The 20,406-nt window shown below is 51.8% G+C and overlaps 1 protein-coding gene across 1 annotated transcript; it reads left to right on the top strand.

Annotated features, from left to right (window-relative positions):
- Positions 1 to 1,501: 1,501 nt before the first annotated feature.
- Positions 1,502 to 20,307, top strand: nrps1 (uncharacterized protein; the record flags this gene model as incomplete). Its single annotated transcript, XM_056699441.1, has 9 exons — positions 1,502 to 2,110; positions 2,166 to 2,582; positions 2,630 to 2,679; positions 2,714 to 3,023; positions 3,134 to 14,714; positions 14,778 to 15,160; positions 15,212 to 15,872; positions 15,935 to 17,559; positions 17,617 to 20,307. The coding sequence occupies 9 exons, from the start codon at positions 1,502 to 1,504 to the stop codon at positions 20,305 to 20,307; spliced, it is 18,327 nt and encodes a 6,108-aa protein (XP_056554854.1).
- Between the last annotated feature and the right edge of the window lie 99 nt (positions 20,308 to 20,406).

The raw sequence follows: 20,406 nt of genomic DNA, 5'->3' as shown, positions 1-20,406 counted from the left end.
AAGCGACTGGGAGAGCTCTGAACGGGTGGAGGCTCGCCATGTGTGCAGCAATGCACATTGGGGACTTCCACCCTGTCGGTGTAACTCTCCAGGGTCAAGACAATAGCCTCAAGAGAACTCGTGAGGCCCCTCGGTGGACCAACGGACTGCAATGCAAAGTCGACATCAGACCCTGCTGATCAGGACAGGATGAGGTTATCCCGTCTCAATCTCGATCCTGGAATGTTCCCCACGCCAAACCCTATATACTAGTTCGTTTGACATCGTCATCAGGATCAGCCGATCACTGAATGAGCGAATTGTTACTCAATTTTATGTAGAACTTACTATTAAACGAGAAGAGTTGAAGCAATTACACCAAAAATACCGCGCCCTTCCCCATAATCTTTACGATCTGGTCCTGATCGAAAGAGTGCAGCTTAGATGGTCTGGCAGCCACCTTACTGAACCACGTTCGAGACCACATCCGAGGGCATCTGGATCGGGAAATTGCAGATACACTTCACTTGATTGGATCATAGTGGCTTATTCAAAAGAAAAGAAAAAAAAACTGCAAAAGGATTCGGCGGTAAATATTAATCAGATTAGAGCAAGGCCGAGGAAAGAAGCAAGAATCTTTGCTAAGCGAGACAAATGGATCTGTCTCTGCATATTTGCTTCTTTGTCTTCTATACTCTTGTTTCAATTTTTCAGTCTAAGTCGAACGCTGTAATTAGCAGTATCATGAACAGAGGCCAGTTGAGGAATTACTTTTACAAAAAAAAATATGTTTAAAAAGGAGTAAGGCCGAGAGAGTCCGCTTTGGCAGTGTCTTACCTGGTTCCACAGGGGGGCCCAGGAGGACGAGATCCACTCAGCGTGGCGTCTCCAACCCTTCATCATCTAGATCCGAACCCATGCAAGGAAGATACATGGGGGATCCTGAAATTGCCAGTTGCCCCCAGCGGTGTCATACTATTGGGGCCAAATGGGGGTGATGTCTTGTCTGTATTACTGTAATCTTTCCCTCCTTTCGAGGTAATGTGCCCAATATGCAGCGTACCTATTGGTACCTACGGTACCTGTACGTCCATAGACTGCGCGACGAAGTTTGTGAACGAGCTGGAGCATGGCCATGCATCCGTAGTAGCCCCGATGACCGATGGCGTAACTATTTTGGTCGGCTGGGAAAAATAAACCCTTCTGCTCTTTTAAAATATCTCAGAATATCCGACTTCGCGGGCCACTCAGTGCGAGATACCCTTCGTCCTCTTGGATCTTCTCTCTTAATTGATTCTTCCCCAATCCAATCCTAATTGGAGGTACTCCACACGACCCTGTGTGCATCTGTCGATCCGACTCTCGTTCTTGATCGAACTACCGCGGCGACGCTCACATTATACAGCACTATTCTACAGTGAAAAGTCCAGACCGACCTCTAGCATTTTTGTCACTGTCGCATTCTTCTATCCGACAGCATAGCATTCAGCATTTATTATTACGACTATCAAAAACCACCATTATGGCTAATTCATCCCACTGCTATCTGCCTCGCTTTACTCCGGCGGTCGAAGGGCCTAGACGCCCGGTTTCGATGAAGACGAAACCGACACCTTCGCAACATGCGCAGTTATTAACCGCATGGCACGAAGGGAGACTGGAATCGGTATTGCAGGCCACTTGGGCCCTGGTCCTGCACTACTATATCCGTTCCGAGGATATCTGCTTCGGCTACCAACACATCGACGGCGACTCGATTTCCTCTCGATACCCTGTACAGCGGTCGAGTGTCGCCAACCTGTCAGCGTTTCGGCTGGCTATCAACGAGAACGACTCCATCCAGGGAATTGTAGATAAAGTTCGCGACCACGATGGAGTCGACTCGCAGATTGGGGGTGTGGGAAGCGACGAGGGCGCTTCCGAGGGAGGCTACTTGCCTTTCAACACCATCCTGATGCTGCGCACATATCGCAAGGCGAACGATTCACCCTCCTCGCCACTTTCTCAACAACCAATTCTGGCAACCGCTCTTCCCGACCAGGTTCGTGTCTTTTGTGTTTATCTCCCTGTTTCCTCCCTTTGTGGTCGGCTTCCTGCATATGCGGGCCCGATAGAATACTGGTTGGATTCTGTATGTTGCGTGTCAAAATATCATCTTTGCTAATCTTGGGTTGCATGGATTGCAGTGCCAGGTTCGCCTTCATGCGAAGGTGTTGCGCCGGGACATCAACATCTTCCTCGAATGGCGAAATGGGGACATGTCTGGAGAGCAGATGAAGAGTGTTGCCCACATCTTTGAGCAGATGCTCGCGCAAGTACTTTCACCGGGAAACGTTGCTATTAGCCAGCTTAATTTGTTCTCCGAAAACGACCTGCAGCGCATCCGCAAGTGGAACTCGCACACCCCTAAGCTGTACGATCGCACCATCCACGACGCTATCCGTGACCAGGCCTTAAGTGGCCCTGATCGAGAGGCCGTGAGCGCGTGGGATGGCAATTTGACCTACGCCGAGCTTGATGCGTTAGCCTCGAAGCTCGCGTGCCATTTGCGCATGCAGGGAGTTGGGCCAGAAGTGCGTGTTGCGCTTTGCTTTGATAAATCGGTGAGTTCTGCCCTGACTTGATGGTCGTCGTTGTCATTTTTCCAAAGGTACCGTGCACGTCCGTGCAGAAGTACATGATGGACTGGGGGGCAAATCTGTGTGTGATAATGTGATGACTCGGGCGCTGACAGCTGCAAGAAATGGAACATTGTTGCCATGCTCGGCGTGATGAAGGCGGGCGGTGCCTTCGTCCCATTGGATCCGACCCACCCGACATCGCGCTTGCAACGTTTAATCGAATCCGTCAAGGCTGTGCTGGTGTTATGCTCGCCATCGCGCGCCGAGACTCTGCGACCTATTGCGAGTACTTTGATCCCTCTATGCACCGAGACTCTGGAAGGACTATCGGACCCTGTGGAGGGCGTCGACCTTGCATCGGGTGTTACCAGCCAGAATGCCGCATATGTTCTGTTCACTTCCGGGTCCACGGGAGAGCCTAAGGTATGTTTTGAATTTGGTTTCCATGGTGGAACATGGAGTGAAAAAAATATGGAGTTCTCCATAGAAGAAACAATTTTGGGATATCACCAGTACTGACGTTCGTCCTCTAGGGCACCCTGTTGGAGCACCGTGCCTACTTGTCAAGCGCAATGGTGCATGGCCCTGGCCTGCGTGTCTTTTATGAGACACGAGCCCTCCAATTCGCAGCTCACACCTTCGATGCTAGCTTGGCCGAGTCGCTGACACCCCTGATCCACGGTGCCTGTGTGTGTATTCCTAGCGAGGAGCAGCGACTGAATGACATCGTCGGTTTCATCAATGAGCACCGTGTGAACCAAGCATGTTTCACCCCGTCTTTCATCGGCTTTATTGAAATCGACAGCGTGCCGGGATTGCAGAGTCTCGTTTTGGCCGGCGAGGCAATGTCGCAGTCCCAACTGGCCACATGGTCCAGAATCAAACTGGTCAATGGTTACGGCCCAACGGAGGCCAGTGTCGCATCCGTGCTGAATTCGAATGTCACACCTACCACCGATTGTAAAGATATCGGCCTGCCCATCGGAGTGCGCTCGTGGGTGGTCAATCCGGAAAATCATGACGAATTGGTTCCCGTTGGCTGCCCTGGTGAACTACTTCTTGAAGGGCCGACGCTCGCCCGTTGTTACGTGAATAACCCCGAGAAGACGAACGACTCTTTCATCTACGATCCTGCCTGGGTAAATCTTGATGCTGGACGAGGGTCTAACCGCAGATTCTACAAGACCGGGGACTTGGTGAGGTACAACTCCGACACGGGGGCGATGAACTACGTCGGTCGCAAAGACACCCAGGTCAAGGTTCATGGTCAGCGAATCGAACTGGGCGAAATCGAAAATCAATTGAACAAGGACACTCTCGTTACCCACTGTTCGGTTTTCTTTCCCAAGTCCGGTTTCTCCGAGGGTAGGCTCGCAGCTGTCATTTCCTCTGTGGGGCTTCTCGCAGAACAATCGGATTCAGACTTGAAGCCCTTACGTTTGATATCTCCAAGCCAAAAATCGCAGATTGTGCCGGGAATTCGCGAACGATTATCTGCACGTCTCCCGACTTATATGGTCCCTTCGGTTTGGCTGTGCGTAGAAGCCATGCCGCTGCTACCATCTGGCAAACTTGATCGAAAGGGAATTGCAGGTTGGGTGGTAAACATGGGGCAGGACCCTGATATCGCAGAGGCAACTTCCGGGTTCCAACCTACAGGCGAACAATCTCTGCCTGCTAATGAGAATGAGGAGGCTCTGGTCGCGGTGTACAGCCGTGTTCTGAATATTCCCCAGAAACATGTCAGCCTGAACGAGAGCTTCCTCGCGATGGGTGGTGATTCCATTGCTGCCATGACTTGCATCGGCATGTGCAAGAAGCGTGGCCTGGCTCTATCAGTGCAGGAAGTTTTGCGCAGCAAGTCCATTCGGGATCTGGCATCGCGGGCTCGAGCCATTGACCATGCGACTACTTACCAGGAAGCGGTTGACAAACCGTTTGAACTTTCTCCCATCCAGGTTTTGCACTTTGGTGTTCGGAAGGAGGGTCAGGGTCATTTCAACCAGGGAATTCTCACTCGCCTCAATAGGCCTGTTGATGAACCTACCCTACGCCAGGCGATTGAAACACTCGTCTCCCGTCACTCTATGCTCCGTGCTCGATTCGATGATTCCGGTTCTGCAACAGCTTCAAAGCAGCGAATCACTCCGGATGTGAAGAATTCCTTCCGTCTCCGAACAAACAGCGTTAACAGCATTAAAGAGACCAAGGCATTCATTGGTAGCAGTCAAGGTTGCATCAACGGATTCTCTGGGCCGCTGCTGGCTGCTGATTACTTCCGCGTCAAGGGTCAGGAGAAGTGCCACATCTTGTCCATGACTGCTCATCACTTAGTGGTTGACATTGTCTCGTGGAGAATTATTCTCGAAGATCTGGAGGACTTACTAGTCAACCCAGGCAAGACCTCGAGCGAGAATGGTTCTCTGCCTTTCCAGACTTGGTGCAAGTTGCAGGAGGAACAGTGCAAGAACTTGATCAAAGAGAAAAAGGCAGCCACCGATCAGCTTCCAGCAATTGATTTTGGCTATTGGGGACTAAGGAACAGCCAGACAACATATGGCGATGTGGACTGCGCATCGTTCGATATCGATGCTGTGCACTCTAACAGAATCATGATGGAATGCCACAAAGTCCTGAACACCGAGCCAATTGATTTGTTCCTTGCAGCGATGCTTCACTCGTTTGGAAAGTCTTTCACTGATAGATCCTTACCAACGATCTACAACGAGGGCCACGGTAGAGAAGTTTGGGACCCATCGATTGATATTTCTCACACTGTCGGCTGGTTCACCATTCTACATCCGATCTTTGTTTCCGACTACAAGCCAGACAGCGCCATCGACACGCTCATTCAGGTCAAGGATTTGCGTCGCCGCGTTTCTGATAATGGGCGCGCAGACTTCGCTAGCCGTGTCCTTCAACTCGGTGGCACAACAGGTAGTCGCCATCCCCACCCGTTCGAGATGTCCTTCAACTATGTCGGGCAGCACCGCGATCTTCAGAGAACTGACGGGCTGTTCCAGCTTGTGGATCAAATGGCCGGCGAAGCAGGTCAAGGCAGTGATGCTGCTGATTTCGGAAAGGACACTCCCCGTTTTGGCTTGTTCGAGATCTCGGCCATGGTCGTTGCTGGCAAGATCCGGTTCACATTCTCTTTCAACAAGTTTATGCAGCATCAGAACCGTATTCATGAATGGGTTTCTCAATGCCAGCAGCAGCTGGTTTCATTGTCTGAGCAGTTAACAGCGATGTCGCCTCGTTTGACGCTGAGCTCCTTCCCGATGCTCTCTTTGAATTACGAGAGCCTGGACAAGTTGCTCACGCAAAAGTTGCCAGCGATCGGTGTCAATTCGCCAGACATGATCGAAGACATCTATCCCTGCTCTCGTATGCAGCAAGGTATTCTGCTTGGCCGGACTCGGGACAGCTCGTACTATGCGGTGCACGATACCTTTGAGGTTCGCGGTACCGGGCCAACAAAGCCAAACCTGGATCGCTTGGTGGAGGCCTGGAGGCAGGTCATTTGTCACCATGCTATGTTCCGCACCGTCTTTGTTGAAAACCTCACTCCTCGAGACCCTTTCTGCCAAGTAGTGCTGAAGGATTATGACATTTCACCAGTCATCTTGCAGTCTTCCAGTGACAACGATGTCATGGCCACTTTTGATGCTCAGAAACCCAAGGAATACAGTGAGATCGCCCCTGCGTACAGGTTCAGCATTTGCCAGACCCCCAGTGGCAAGCTTTTCTGTCGCATCGAGCTCAGTCACGCGGCTATGGATGGCAACTCGATTTCTATTCTCATGCGTGATCTGCAGCTGGCTTATGCTGGCAGATTGGAGGAGAGTCGACGGCCCTTATTCAAGGATTATATGCGCTACCTGCTCGATGCGCCACAAGAGGCCAGTCTGCAGTATTGGTGCTCGTACCTTGCCGGCGCCAGACCCTGTCTCTTCCCGACTCTTACACATGGCCAGAAGTCTCCCGAGAAGAATCTACGATCTGTACCTGTCAACTTCGGCTCTCTGGCTCAATTGCAGGGTATTTGTGAGAAGAAGGGAATCACCTTGTCCAATGTATTCAATGCGGCCTGGGGTCTCACACTGCGTTTGTTCTGTGGCTCCGATGACGTGAGCTTCAGTTACATGGCTTCTCTCCGCGATGTTCCAGCGGATGGAGTTCAGTGGGTTGTCGGTCCTGCCATCAACCTCATGGTCTGCCGTATGAAGATGTCCGGCGAGACACTTCTCATGGATGCCCTGGAGCAGATCCAGAACGACTACATGGAGAGCATCCCACATCGACACACTTCTCTCATCGACATTCAGCACGCCCTCAAAATGTCCGATGCCAACCTGTTCAACTCTGGTGTCTCCTACCGACGTCTTCCTGGCGCTAAGGATGCAGTCAGCAGCGACATCGAGTGTGTGGAGGTTGGCTCTATCCACGATCCAGCCGAGTTCCCTGTTTTCATCAACATTGAGGCGATGGATACTCAAGCTCGGATCGAGCTGAACTACTGGACCACCAATCTTTCCGATGCCCAAGCGGCCAACGTTGCCAACACATATGTCCGTTTCCTCGAGAGCATTCTGACCAATGCCGATAGTCAGATCGGCCAGCTGGACTGCCTAAGTGATTCTAACAAGGCTCAAATTCAAGCTTGGAATAAGAAAAGTCCCAAAGCTGTCGATCGCTGTACCTATGAGGTCATTCAGAAGATGGCGAGCCAAAAGCCAGATGCTTTGGCCATCGCCGCTTGGGACGGAAATCTCACTTATTCAAAGTTGGATCAATACTCGTCCAGACTAGCCAGCTACCTAGTCACATTTGGGGTTGGGCCCGGAAGCTTGATTCCAACGTGCTTCGAGAAATCCGTCTGGAACACCGTGTCTATGCTGGCTGTCATGAAGGCCGGCGGTGGCTGCATTCCTGTTGAAGGCCTCAAGACCATGGGTTTGATTGAAAAGTGGGTTCTAGACAATGCCGTGCAGGTTGCCCTCGCTTCCCCTGAGAAGGCTCAGATCCTAGAGGAGACCATCCCTTATGTTATCCCCGTCAGCGAGTCTCTTCTCGAGTATCTCAACGACGAGCCGCTCCCATTGACGGCTGGCCCGTCCGACCCGGCCTATGTTGCCTTCACCTCTGGCACCTCGCGCCGTGCTCGTGGTGTTGTCCTCGAACATGGTACAATCATGACACGCGCCGAGGCCTTTGCCAACTCTCTGGGTATATGCGACTCTTCTAGGATCTTGCAGTCTGCTGCTCATACCTCCGACCTGTTTCTGCTGGAGAGTATCGGGACCTTGAGCCGTGGTGCGTGTCTCTGCATCCCAGCTGATGTCGAGCCAGCGAATCTTGCTGCCTCTATGAGTGTTCTGCACTGCAATATAGCCTGCATCACTCCAACAGTTGCCAGCTTCCTGACTCCCAAAGATGTGCCTACTCTCAAAACTGTGGCATTTTTCGGAGAAGCTGCATGTCAAACGCTGCTAGAAAACTGGACATCTGAGGATCTTCAGGTGCATCTTCTGTATGGCAACACCGAAGCTTCCACAGCGTCTATGCACTACAAGGTTGTCGGTAATGCCGCCGAGCCTCATATTGGATCGGCCATTTCATGCGCCCCATGGGTTGTTGATCCAAGCAACCACAATGCCCTTGTTCCTGTTGGTGCAATTGGTGAACTGGCAATTGAGGGCCCTGTTGTTGCTTGTGGCTACCTGTCTGGTACCAAGGATGGCGAGTCAGATTTCTTTGAGAAGCCTGCTTGGATTTCCGCCTTCCCCGGTGGTAAAAATCGCAAGTTCCTCAAGACTGGTGACCTTGTCCGGTACAACGCCGATGGCTCTTTGGTTTTCCTAGGGCGAAAGAGCTGCCGCATCATGTGCTCCGACACCATGTCCATCCAGCGACTCGTGAAGGATTTCCTTGGGCCAAAGCGAACGTCTGCCATCGACACTGTGAGGCTGACTGGGGACTGCTCAGACAGCATCGTTGCTTTCATTGGGTCGTCAAGGTCCGCAACCAGCAGTGCTGATGACCAAGTCATTCTGAAGTCTGCGCCCGAGTTGAAGTCTACTATCGCCTCGCTACACTCTCACCTGGCTAGCAAACTCCCTGCCAGCAAGGTTCCTAGTACATACGTCCCTCTTTCCTCCCTGCCCCTTAGTCCATTTGGCAAGCTAAACTACCAGGCCTTGGGAGCCGAGCTTGGAGCTCTACCTGACGCTCAGCTCCGATCGTTCGATTCCAAACACTGGACCGGCGCCAGGTCGGCTAATCGTGCATCCTTTGGATCGGGTGTCTCGAACAACCATCTCACCTTCTGGAAAGAGTATCTTGCCGATGCCGAACCTTGTAATTTCCCGCCCATCTCACACGACGCTACCACTCTTGAACGTTCGACCCGGACTCTCAACAAACAGACCCAGAAGTTGCATGCATTCAGCAAATTATCCAATGTTTCCGTCGAGACTTTGTTCCAGACCGCTTGGGGCATTGTATTGCGATGCTACACCGGGTGCGACGATGTCTGTTTTGGCTTCTCTACCGAAGCAGATGCGCAATGCATCTCTGTCTGCCGCCTACTTCTGAACAACGATCGCAACTTGGAAGAAACCCTTCAGCAGTCAAAAGCCCAATTTGATGAAGGCCGAGAGAACTTTACTGATCTTGCCGTTATCAAACACCACCTGGGCCTCGACGATGCTAGTCTCTTCAACACTCTCCTCACCTACCGCACTGCCTCTAAATTACCCCAAGGTGATGCTGGTGACTCCAATGCAACCAAGGGCTACAAGATCGCTGTTGCAGCCGTTGTTTCTAGCACTGTCGCAGAGATTCACTTCACCTACACCTCTGACACGGTCACATCCGCCCAAATCACCCACATCATTGATGCCTTTGACCATATTTTGAACGATATGATGTCCTCCAGTCCTCTACATCGCACTATAGGTGATCTTGATCTCTTCCCTGAGCGGTCTTGCCGCCAGATTCGTGACTGGAATGCCACCCTTCCTCCCAGAATGGACAAGTGCGCCGACGAGCTTATCCAACAACAAGCCCTCCTTAACCCCCGTGCTGAGGCCGTTTGCTCCTGGGACAAGAACTTTACCTATGGCCAACTAGAAATCGTTGCCAGTCGTCTTGGACGCTTCTTGACAAACTCCGGAGTGAAACCTGAAGTCTTTGTTGTTCTATGTTTCGAGAAATCAGCTTGGGCTGTTGTTGCTCAGCTAGCTGTGCTCAAGGCCGGAGGTGCTTTTGTCTCCATTGATCCCTCTCATCCCGACTCCCGTTTACAGATGCTGATCGATGAGATTGGTGCTGATCTCGTGCTCTGTTCCGCCTCCCTCCAGACGAAGCTCGCCAAGCTGTGCAAGAAGGCATTTGGTGTCTCTCAGAATTCTATCTCGCAGCTTCCCGAATCTCCTCTTGCCCTTTCTGGAGTTCGTCCAACGGCCGAAAATGCCGCCTATGCCATTTTTACGTCGGGAACAACCGGAAAGCCTAAAGCAACCGTTGTCGAGCATGTTGCCTTAAGCACCACTGCTATTGCCATGATGGATGCTCTCCACATGGACTCCGGGACCCGTGCACTTCAATTCTCCAACTATACCTTCGACGTCAGCGTGCTGGAGATTATGATGACCTTGATGACCGGTGGGTGTGTTTGTGTACCCAGTGAAGAAGAACGGATGAACAATCTTGGTGGTGCCATCCGGCGCATGGAAGCCAACTACATGTCCTCACCCCCTGCCATTGTCAATACCCTGGAGCCCAAGACCGTTCCAGCCCTGAAGACGATCATCACTGGTGGTGAGAAGATGCCTGCCAACCACATCGATCGCTGGCACGATCGGTTTGTTATCAACGCATATGGTCCTTCTGAAGCCACTGTTGTAGCCACAGTTGGCGTCAAGGTGGACTGGGAGGGTAATCGTGTTAATGATGACCCAACCTCTATTGGTACCGCCGCTAACTGCAGAGTTTGGATTGTCGATCCAAACAACTATAACCGCCTGCTTCCCGTCGGTGCTGTCGGCGAGATGCTCCTCGAAGGAAGCAACATTGCTCGTGAATACCTTGGAAACCCAGAAAAGACTAAAGCTGCTTTTGTGGACGATCCAGCTTGGAGCCACCACAATGGGCTACTTGGACTGTTCAAGCGCAAGGATCGCATGTACCGTACTGGTGATCTTGTTCGCTACAACAGCGATGGCACCCTTGCATTCATCTCCCGCAAAGACACTCAGATCAAGTTCAACGGACAGCGTATTGAACTTGAGGAGATTGAACACCAATGCGTTCGATGCTTGCCCGAGGGCTCCCAAGTTGCCGTGGATGTTGTTGTCCCCGAGGAGCGAACCGTTGCGAAGGGACTTGCAGCCTTCTTCACCGTTCATGATCAGGATTCCCAAGGCGGCAGTACCGATCAGTTCACTCCCACCATCCCCGGTGCTGATCCTCTGCTGCTGCCCATCTCCGTCTCAAACATGGATGCTGTTCAGAAGTTGAAGAGCTCCCTGCCAGATCTTTTGCCCCAGAGCATGATGCCTCGTCTCTTCTTTCCACTACGAAACCTACCGTTTACCTCGTCTGCCAAGATTGACCGCCGCAGACTTCGTGCCATGGTACGAACTTTGTCGAAAGAGTCCCTCAAGTCCTACATTACCTTCAACACCTCGGGCAAGAACGAGGAGATGTCCACGGATGGTCTCGATGCCAAGCTCCGTGACCTTTGGGAGAAGACCCTGGATCTCGAGGCCGGGTCCGTCACTAACGAAGACAGCTTCTTTGCCCTGGGTGGCGACTCCTTCTCTGCCATGAACCTCGTCGGTGCCGCCCAGTCTCAGGGTATTGCGCTCAACGTTGCAACTATTTTCAAGACGCCTGTTCTCATCGATATGGCAAAGAGCTGCTCTGAATCCATTCAGACTCTGCCCGCGGAGCCCATGCCTCTCAAGCCCTTCTCGCTCCTTCCATCCTCTGTTGACGTCGACAGCCTTCTGGATGAGGTGACTGAAAACTGCGCTGTGGCAAAGGATGAAGTCTGTGATATATACCCATGCAGTGCTGTTCAGGAGGGCCTTTTGACAATGTCCATCAAACATCACGGGGCATACGTTGCGCAACCGGCATTCCGCCTGGCCGATGGTGCCGACCTCAACCGCTTCAAGGCCGCCTGGCAGCAGACTGTGGCAGACATAGACATTCTTCGGACTCGAATCGTTCACACTGAAGCGATGAACTTCGCACAGGTCGTTCTCAAGGATACTTCTATTGACTGGGTGCATGCGGAGTCTTTCGATGATCTGCCCAATGACACCACCGAACTTCCCAAGCACAATGGGGCTCCTTTGGCAGGGTATGCAATCGTTCAGCCTCGTCAATCTTCAACTTTGTACTTTGTTTGGTCAGTTCATCACGCTCTCTACGACGGCTGGAGCATTCCTCTCGTCTATCGCAGACTCGAAGAAAATTACAACGCTTCGCAATCCAAGATGCCCGCCGCCTCATATGGTCTCTTCATTGAATACCTCAACACGAAGAACATGGAAGAATCCGACGCATTCTGGAAGAGCTATCTGGCCAACATGTCTGCCACTCCATTCCCTCAGAACAAGAACTCCGTTCCTGATGCCATTCGTGCTGGAAATACCCAGTATCACACCATGGAATTTACCCGACCGGCAAACAGCGTTGACTTCACTCTTCCTGTTCTTCTGCGTGCCGCTTGGGCCCTCGTGGTTTCGACTCACACCGCCACCGGTGATGTATGCTTTGGCGAGACCTTGTCCGGTCGCAACATCGATCTACCTGGTGTTGGTGACATTGCGGGGCCTGTACTATCAACTGTGCCCTCGCGCATCACGGTAGATCAGGAGATGTCCATCATTAAGTACCTTGGTCAGATTCACCAATCCACTACCGACATGATCCCTCATCTACATTCTGGCCTTCAGCGTATTCGCGCACTGAATGATGACACCTCTGCCAGCTGTGGTTTCCAGAACCTCCTGGTCATCCAGCCCACCGAAGGCGAACTGAACAGCAGTATTTGGATAGATGAGAAGCGTGAAACCAGCGAAGACTTCTTCACTCACCCACTCGTCATGGAATGTGGCATCTCCAAGACACGCATTACATTCACTGTTCATCATGATGAGCTCGTCATCAATGGATGGCAGAGCAAACACCTTGCGGAGCAATTTGGCCATGTGTTGAGCCAGCTCATGTCTACCCTGAAGACGAGCACTGCGAAGCTTGCGGATCTGGAGGTTGTCAGCCCCGAAGAGAAGATGGAAATTGCTCGATGGAACCAACGTGAAATTCCGTCTGTCGAGCGCTGCGTTCATGAGTTCATTCAGGACAAGTGTCTGGAGACACCGAATGCACCTGCAGTTTGTGCATGGGATGGCGAACTCACATACCGTGAATTCTGGGATCTCGCATCTTCCTTCGCCAACTATCTTGTCTCTCGTGGTGTTGGCCCGGAAGTATTTGTCCCTGTGTGTCTCGACAAGTCTGCTTGGGCAATGGTTACCCTCATCAGTATTCTGATCGCTGGCGGTGGCTACGTTCCGTTGGATCCTCACCATCCTGTTTCCCGGCATGAAGAGATTTTGAAGGACGTCGGTGCCAACATGATTCTGTGCACTCCCAACTACACCACCAGATACACCCGAGTTGTCAAGACCGTTATTCCAATCAGCAAGGACACTCTGAAAGCGTATGGATCTCTCAATCTTCCAGCCAAGAACCGCACCAAAGTCCAACCTTCGAACATGGCCTACACATTGTTCACATCTGGATCAACTGGACGTGCTAAGGGCATCGTGGTGGAGCATCGCAACGCAGTCAGCAGCATCATGGGCTTTGCTCCAATGACTTTGATGGGTCCTAAGTCTCGGGTCTTCCAGTTTGCTTCGCTGACATTCGACGCCGCCATCATGGAGACTTTGGCAATCTTGATGGTTGGCGGTTGCATTTGTGTCCCGAGTGAGGACGAGCGCCTCAACGACGTGGCTGGTGCCATCCGTCGTCTCAACGTTACATGGACCTTCCTCACTCCATCTATTGCGAGCATCATCGAACCGTCTTCCGTGCCTTCGCTGGAGATACTCATCGTCGGTGGCGAGAAGATGTCCCAAGAGGTCATCACCAAGTGGGCCAATGTCCTTCACCTGATGAATGGCTACGGTCCTACGGAAACAGTTGTCTTTGCCGTTGTTGATACTGCTGTCGCCACTAGCCGCGACCCAGCCCGCATCGGCTATGGTATCCCTTGCACCTTGACTTGGATTGTTGATGCCGAGAACCACGACCGCCTTGCACCACTTGGCGCTGTCGGCGAGCTTGCACTTGAAGGACCAGCATTGGCCCGGGAATATCTCAAGAATCCTGAGAAGAATGCAGAATCTTTCATCATGGATCCTGCTTGGGTCAAGGACTTTAAGTCCTCGATTCCATCGCCGCGACGGATCTACAAGACCGGCGATCTTTGTTACTACAACCCCGATGGTTCCATTGAGTACATCAGCCGCAAGGATCACCAGGTCAAACTTCATGGCCAGCGGATGGAGCTCGGCGAAATCGAGCACAGGCTTTCGGAACACGAAGCAGTTCGCCACGCAGTCGTCATTCTGCCCAAGACTGGTCCTTTGAAACAGCGTCTCGTCACCGTCATGTCGGCCAACAAGATCGCCGCCGACAACAAGCTGATTTCCGACAAGCCTTGCGAGCTCCTCGATGATGAAGAGTTTGACAACAAGGGTCTGGCTATTCTGGTTGACGTCCAGAAAAGTCTTGAAGCCCAATTGCCTGTCTACATGGTTCCTCAGACATGGGCTTTGGTCAAGAAGCTGCCGATGCTTGTCTCTGGCAAACTTGATCGGAAGAAGATCTCTGCCTGGCTCGAGAACATTGATAATGACTCTTATGAGCGCATAATGCAAGATTTCGACCGCATGAAGCGTGGCGTGACCGAGAAGCCGCAGCCCGAGCAGGAGAAGACTGGTTCTCTCAAGATCATTCGCGAGATTTTCGCGCAGGTTCTCAACATCTCCTTGCAAAAAGTTAATGTCGACCGCTCTTTTGTCAGCCTGGGTAAGTTTTCAACGTACCTAAGTTCCAATCCAAATTATCATTCATACTAACAAATTCATCCAGGCGGTGACAGTATTACCGGAATGGCCGTGATATCCAGAGCGCGAAAGCAAGGCCTTGTTGTCACATTGAATGACATCTTACAGTCCAAGTCTGTCAAAGAATTGGCCCAGACTGCCACTTCAAAGGCTCCTGCTGTCAGTCAGCGACAGGAGAAGTCTGGGGAAGGCTTTGGGCTTTCGCCGGTTCAAAAGTTGTACATGCAGTCTTCGACCTCCTTCAAGGGTGCCGCTCGATTCAACCAGAGCATTACTGTGCGCATTGCCCGACGAGTCGAAGGCGAAGTCCTCCGCAGGGCAATTAACGCTGTCACCAGCCAACACTCCATGTTGCAGGCCCGATTCAACAAGCCCAAAGACGGAATCTGGCAACAGAAGACCGCAGGGGTATGTACACCATCTGCCCTACCCCATTTGAAAAATGCTAACACCACACAGGAGGTTGAGGCATCATACCGTTTCCGCGTGCACTCTGTGAGCAACACTCGCGCAATGGTTCCAAAGATTGCCGAGAGCCAGTCCAGCCTGGATCCGCTCAATGGTCCTATCTTTGCTGCTGATCTTTTCAATCTTCGCAGTGGTGGGCAGGTCCTATTCCTTGTTGCACACCACTTGTGTGTCGACATGGTTTCTTGGCGGATCATCCTTCAAGACCTTGAGGAGCTCGTCGTCTCTGGCTCATTGTCCGATGAGAAGGCCTTGTCCTTCCAGAGCTGGTGCGCCATGCAGCTGGAACGCGCAAAGACGCACGATGCCGGTCTTACTCTTCCATTTACTCCAGAAACGCCAAACATGGGTTACTGGGGTATGAGTGGTATTGAAAACCAGTATGGCGACCTCAAAATGGAATCGTTCACACTGAGTGAAGATACCACACAGTTCCTCCTGAACGGTTGCCATGAAGTCTTTGGGACAGAGGCTGTCGACATTCTGCTTGCTGCAATTATTCACTCTTTCGGAATGATTTTCATCGATCGCAAAATTCCCACCATCTACAATGAAGGTCATGGTCGTGAGCCGTGGGACGCGAGCATCGACCTGTCCAGAACTGTTGGCTGGTTCACCACGATGACTCCGCTGCTTATTGACAGCAAACAAGGTAAGTCCTTTTTAAATTCCTCCCTCGAATTCAAAAAACCAACTTCTTACCACATTTGATAGGAACTATTCTTGACACCATCAAGCGTGTTAAAGACATACGTCGCAAGATCACCGAGAATGGCCGCCCCTACTTCGCCAAGAGTCTTCTTGCATCTGATCAACAATCATCTGATGATTTCGATGTTCCCCTGGAAATTCTCTTCAACTACCTTGGAAAGCTGCAGCAGCTGGAGCGGGCCGATTCCCTCTTCCGCCACCAGGGCAGTGTTTTCGACAGCTCAGATTTCGCGGTCGCGGGTGACATGGGCCCCGAGACACATCGATTTGCGCTATTCGAGCTGTCTGCGATTGTCGTGAAGGAGCGTCTCAACGTTTCATTCGCATATAACCGCAAGATGTCTCGAGAGCCTCAAATTCGCCGCTGGATTCTACAATGCAAGCAAACTCTTGAGAAAGAAATGTCTGTTCTCAGAAATGCCACCACAGAGCCCACCCTGAGCGACTATCCCCTGTTGCCCATCAACTACAACGGCCTCCAAATTCTCACCAACAGCACCTTCAAAAAGCTCAGCATTCGCAGCAAGACGGAGGTAGAGGATATTTACCCTTGCTCGCCAATGCAGGAGGGTCTCTTGCTGAGCCAGCTTCGCGATTCCAGCGCCTACATGTTCCACACCATTTTTGAGATCCAGGATGCGCGCACTGGAAAGGTTGATGCCGAGAGACTTGCTCGCTCATGGCAGATGCTCGTTGACCGACACCCAGTCCTCCGAACTGTCTTCATCGACAGCAACTACAGCGGCGGATCTTTTGATCAGCTTGTTTTCCAGAAGCTCAATGACAACGTACTTCGTGTTGAGTGCTTCGACTCGCAAGTCGATGACAAATTGAAAGCCATCTCACTTCACGACCTCAACGCCATGCGACCAGCCAAGCTGTCACACCAATTCACAGTCTGCAAAACTACGAGCGGACGCGTGCTGGTCAAACTTGAAATCAACCACGCTATCATCGATGGTGGTGGCGTCGATGTACTTCTCCGTGATTTGACCCTGGCTTATGATCGCCGGCTCGCCGAGGGCTCAGCTCCCAAATTCAGCGAATACATCCGCTACATCAGAACACAGAGCCAAGATGCCGCCCTTGACCACTGGAAAGAATATCTAGGTGGTGTCCGTCCATGCCATGTTTCCCCCGCGACGGATCTGCAAGCCAAGCGTGAGCTGAAGGGTATCTTGATGGAATTCACGCGATACCCCGAGCTCCTGAGCTTCTGCGAACAAGCTTCTGTTACTCTTGCCAATCTGACTTTGACGGCCTGGGCTATTGTTCTGCGGGAAGTCACTCACTCCGATGATGTCTGTTTCGGATACCTATCTGCCGGTCGCGATGCGCCCGTCAACGGTATCCAGGACATGGTTGGTATCTTTATCAACATGCTATGCTGCAGAGTCAAATTTTCTGGCTATCAGACCCTGTCCGATGTCTCGAAGAGAGTCAATGGCGATTACATTCGCAGCATTCCTCACCAAAGCTGTTCCCTCGCCAGCATTCAGCACGAACTTGGCTGGCAGGGACAGTCCCTATTCAACACTACCCTCTCCATTCAAAATCACACCGTTGCCGGTGGTAACAAGGAGAAAGGTCTTTGCTTCGACCTGCAACATGCTCACGACCCTAGTGAGGTAAGTACTGTGTAGATGTCAGATTTTTTCGATTTCAAGCCGCTAATTCTGGTCCAGTATGCCGTTACTGTGAATGTGGATATTTCTCGAGGCGCGGAAGGCATCATGCTGCGCTACTGGAATGACATGGTGAGCGATGACCAAGCACAGTGCTTGGTAGATAGCATTGCCAAGGTCTTCACTAGCTTCATCGAGTCCCCATCTTCGAAGATTCAATCCTTGAAGTTCGAGAGCAGTCTTGTGGAGGAACGAAACCCGGAATGGGCCAACTCCCAGTCCACTCTCAATGAGAAAGCGAAGCTGGGCATTGAAGCTTTGGATGGTGCCGCAATCCAGAAAATTATCGACAATCGTGTGCATGAGATTATTCGTCAGATGTTGAGGGATGGAAAGTTGATGGTGCCTCACATGCAGCCGGAGAGTCTGTCTGGCTATGGGCACCCTGATGACGGAGTGGATTCGCCGTACCCATTGGAGGGTATTCAAGGAGGAGCTGATGATTCTGGTGTTTGCTCTGCAACATCAAGATCCAGCGAGGAAGGGTTGATGGCGGATATTGAGAGAAGATTGTGGACTCTTTGGAGCACTGCTCTGGGCCTTTCGCCCAATGTCGTGCGACACCAGGACAGTTTCTTCAAGTTGGGTGGTGACAGTATCACCGCAATGAAGATGGTCAGCGCAGCTCGCGAGGATGGTTTGGTTCTTACTGTTGCGGATGTTTTCAACAACCCCGTTTTCGAGGACATGCTCGCAGCTGTTCGTGGTTCACATGCCACTCAGCAAATGTTGGATGTCGATCTGAAGCCTGCTCACAAGGACGTGGGTTCTTTCACTGACAGCAAGCCCACGACACTGGCACCAACTCCATCTTCTGAAAGCATTTCTGTCCTCAGGCCGATGCAGGCTGTGGATGATGCTTCAGTTCAAACCGGCATCTGCCCAAAGATCGGTGTCTTTAAGGGTGGCATCGCCGATGTCCTGCCAGTGACAGACTTCCAGGCCATGTCCCTGACTGCAACTCTTTTCAAGTCACGATGGATGTTGAATTATTTCTTCCTCGAAGGAAACGGACCTTTGGATCTGCGCCGACTCCGTGAGAGCTGCTTGAAGGTTGTCGATGCATTCGATATCCTGCGTACTGTTTTTGTCTGCTTCCACGACCAATTTTTCCAGGTCGTCCTTCGCAAGATTCGTCCCAGCATCTTTGTCTACGAGACTGATCGTGGAATGGACGAGTTTACTATGAATCTGCAGCAGCGCGACCGTGAATATGGCCCTCGCGAGGGTGAGCAGTACGTACAGTTCTACATCATCAAGAAGAAGAACAGTGACGAACACCGCATCATGATTCGCCTTTCTCACACCCAGTACGATGGCGTGTGTCTTTCGAAGATCATGTCCGCCATCAAGCATGGATATGAGGGTAGCCCTCTTCCTCCCGTAACCCCCTACGCTAGTTACCTCCGCCAACTTCCAGGTACCGTCGGTCCAGACCATTACAATCATTGGTCTAAGCTCTTGAAGGACTCGCAAATGACGCAGGTTGTCCGCCGCAAGGGCACTTCCATGTTCCAGAATGTTGGTGCTTTCACCGAAATTCGCAAGAACATCGAGATCCCTCCCACCGCTCTTGGAAACGTCACTGTCGCGACTGTTATGCAGGCTGCTTGGGCCATCACTCTGGCAAAGCTGTCCGCTCAGTCCGACGTGGTATTCGGCCTGACAATCAGCGGGCGCAACGCGACCGTTCCGGGCATTGAGACTACAGTTGGCCCTTGTGTCAACGTCATCCCAGTCCGTGTCAAGTTCGATGAGAAATGGACTGGTCTTGAGCTTTTCCGCTACCTTCAAGACCAGCAAGTCTCGAACATGCCGTACGAGTCCCTGGGCTTCCGGGAGATCATCAAGCAGTGCACCGACTGGCCTGCATGGACATATTTCACCACCTCTGTGTTCCATCAGAATGTTGACTACGAAGGCTCCCTGGAACTCGACAACACCAAGTACCGCATGGGTGGTGCCGGAGTGAACGACAACTTTGCAGACTTGACCATGGTTTCTCGTCCTGCGGATGATCGCAACCTAAGCGTCACTCTCGGGTACTCTGAAAAGGGCCCTATCATTCCTGCCTTTGCAACCAAGGTCCTTGATATGGTCTGCGAAATCGCGCTATCCCTGGTCGCAAACCCTTCCACTGCCTTGCCTTCGCCAAGCATGCTTCGCTCTCTTCCATCTCAGGTTGTGGATGACCTACCCCGATCATCAGATGAACACTTCCTCAGCGCTCATCTCAAGTCACGGTCCATTGCCGAGTTGCTTGTACACTCAGACATCCTGTCACGCTCGTGGCACCAGGTCCTGCCAAAGCGCGCCTCTACCACCACGACAGACCCAGACACCGGTGATAAATCTACCCACCAGGCTGCCTTCCAGCTTGATTCATCTTTCTTCGATCTCGGGGGCGACATCTTCAACATGGCCCAACTCACATGGATCCTTGAGCAAGAAGGCCTTAAAGTACGCCTTGAGGACCTTCTTGAGCATCCTTCTTTCCTTGGCCAGATGGCTGTCCTGGCTTTACACAATGCAAAGCACCAAGAAGACTTCCCTCCTGAGTTCGCTACCGGTGCTGTCTCGCCTGATCCTGTCGCTACTAGTCGCGTTGAGAAGAAGAAGACGTGGGAGAAGGCCATGATACTCGCTCGCAAGTTGACGCGCAGGAACACCATGGTTTCAAGCCATGCTTGATGCTGGATTGGACAACTTGATTTTCTTCCAAAGGATATCTCCACATCAAAGCCACATTCAACTCAACCCCAAAAAAAGAAAGAAAAAAGAAAGAAAAAC

This window comes from Penicillium cataractarum (assembly GCF_028827025.1).
Source record: "Penicillium cataractarum strain IBT 29864 chromosome Unknown utg000005l, whole genome shotgun sequence".
NCBI classification, from domain to species: domain Eukaryota; kingdom Fungi; phylum Ascomycota; class Eurotiomycetes; order Eurotiales; family Aspergillaceae; genus Penicillium; species Penicillium cataractarum.
The sequence above is the reverse complement of the archived record's forward strand: the minus strand, read 5'-3'. Positions and strand labels throughout refer to the sequence as shown.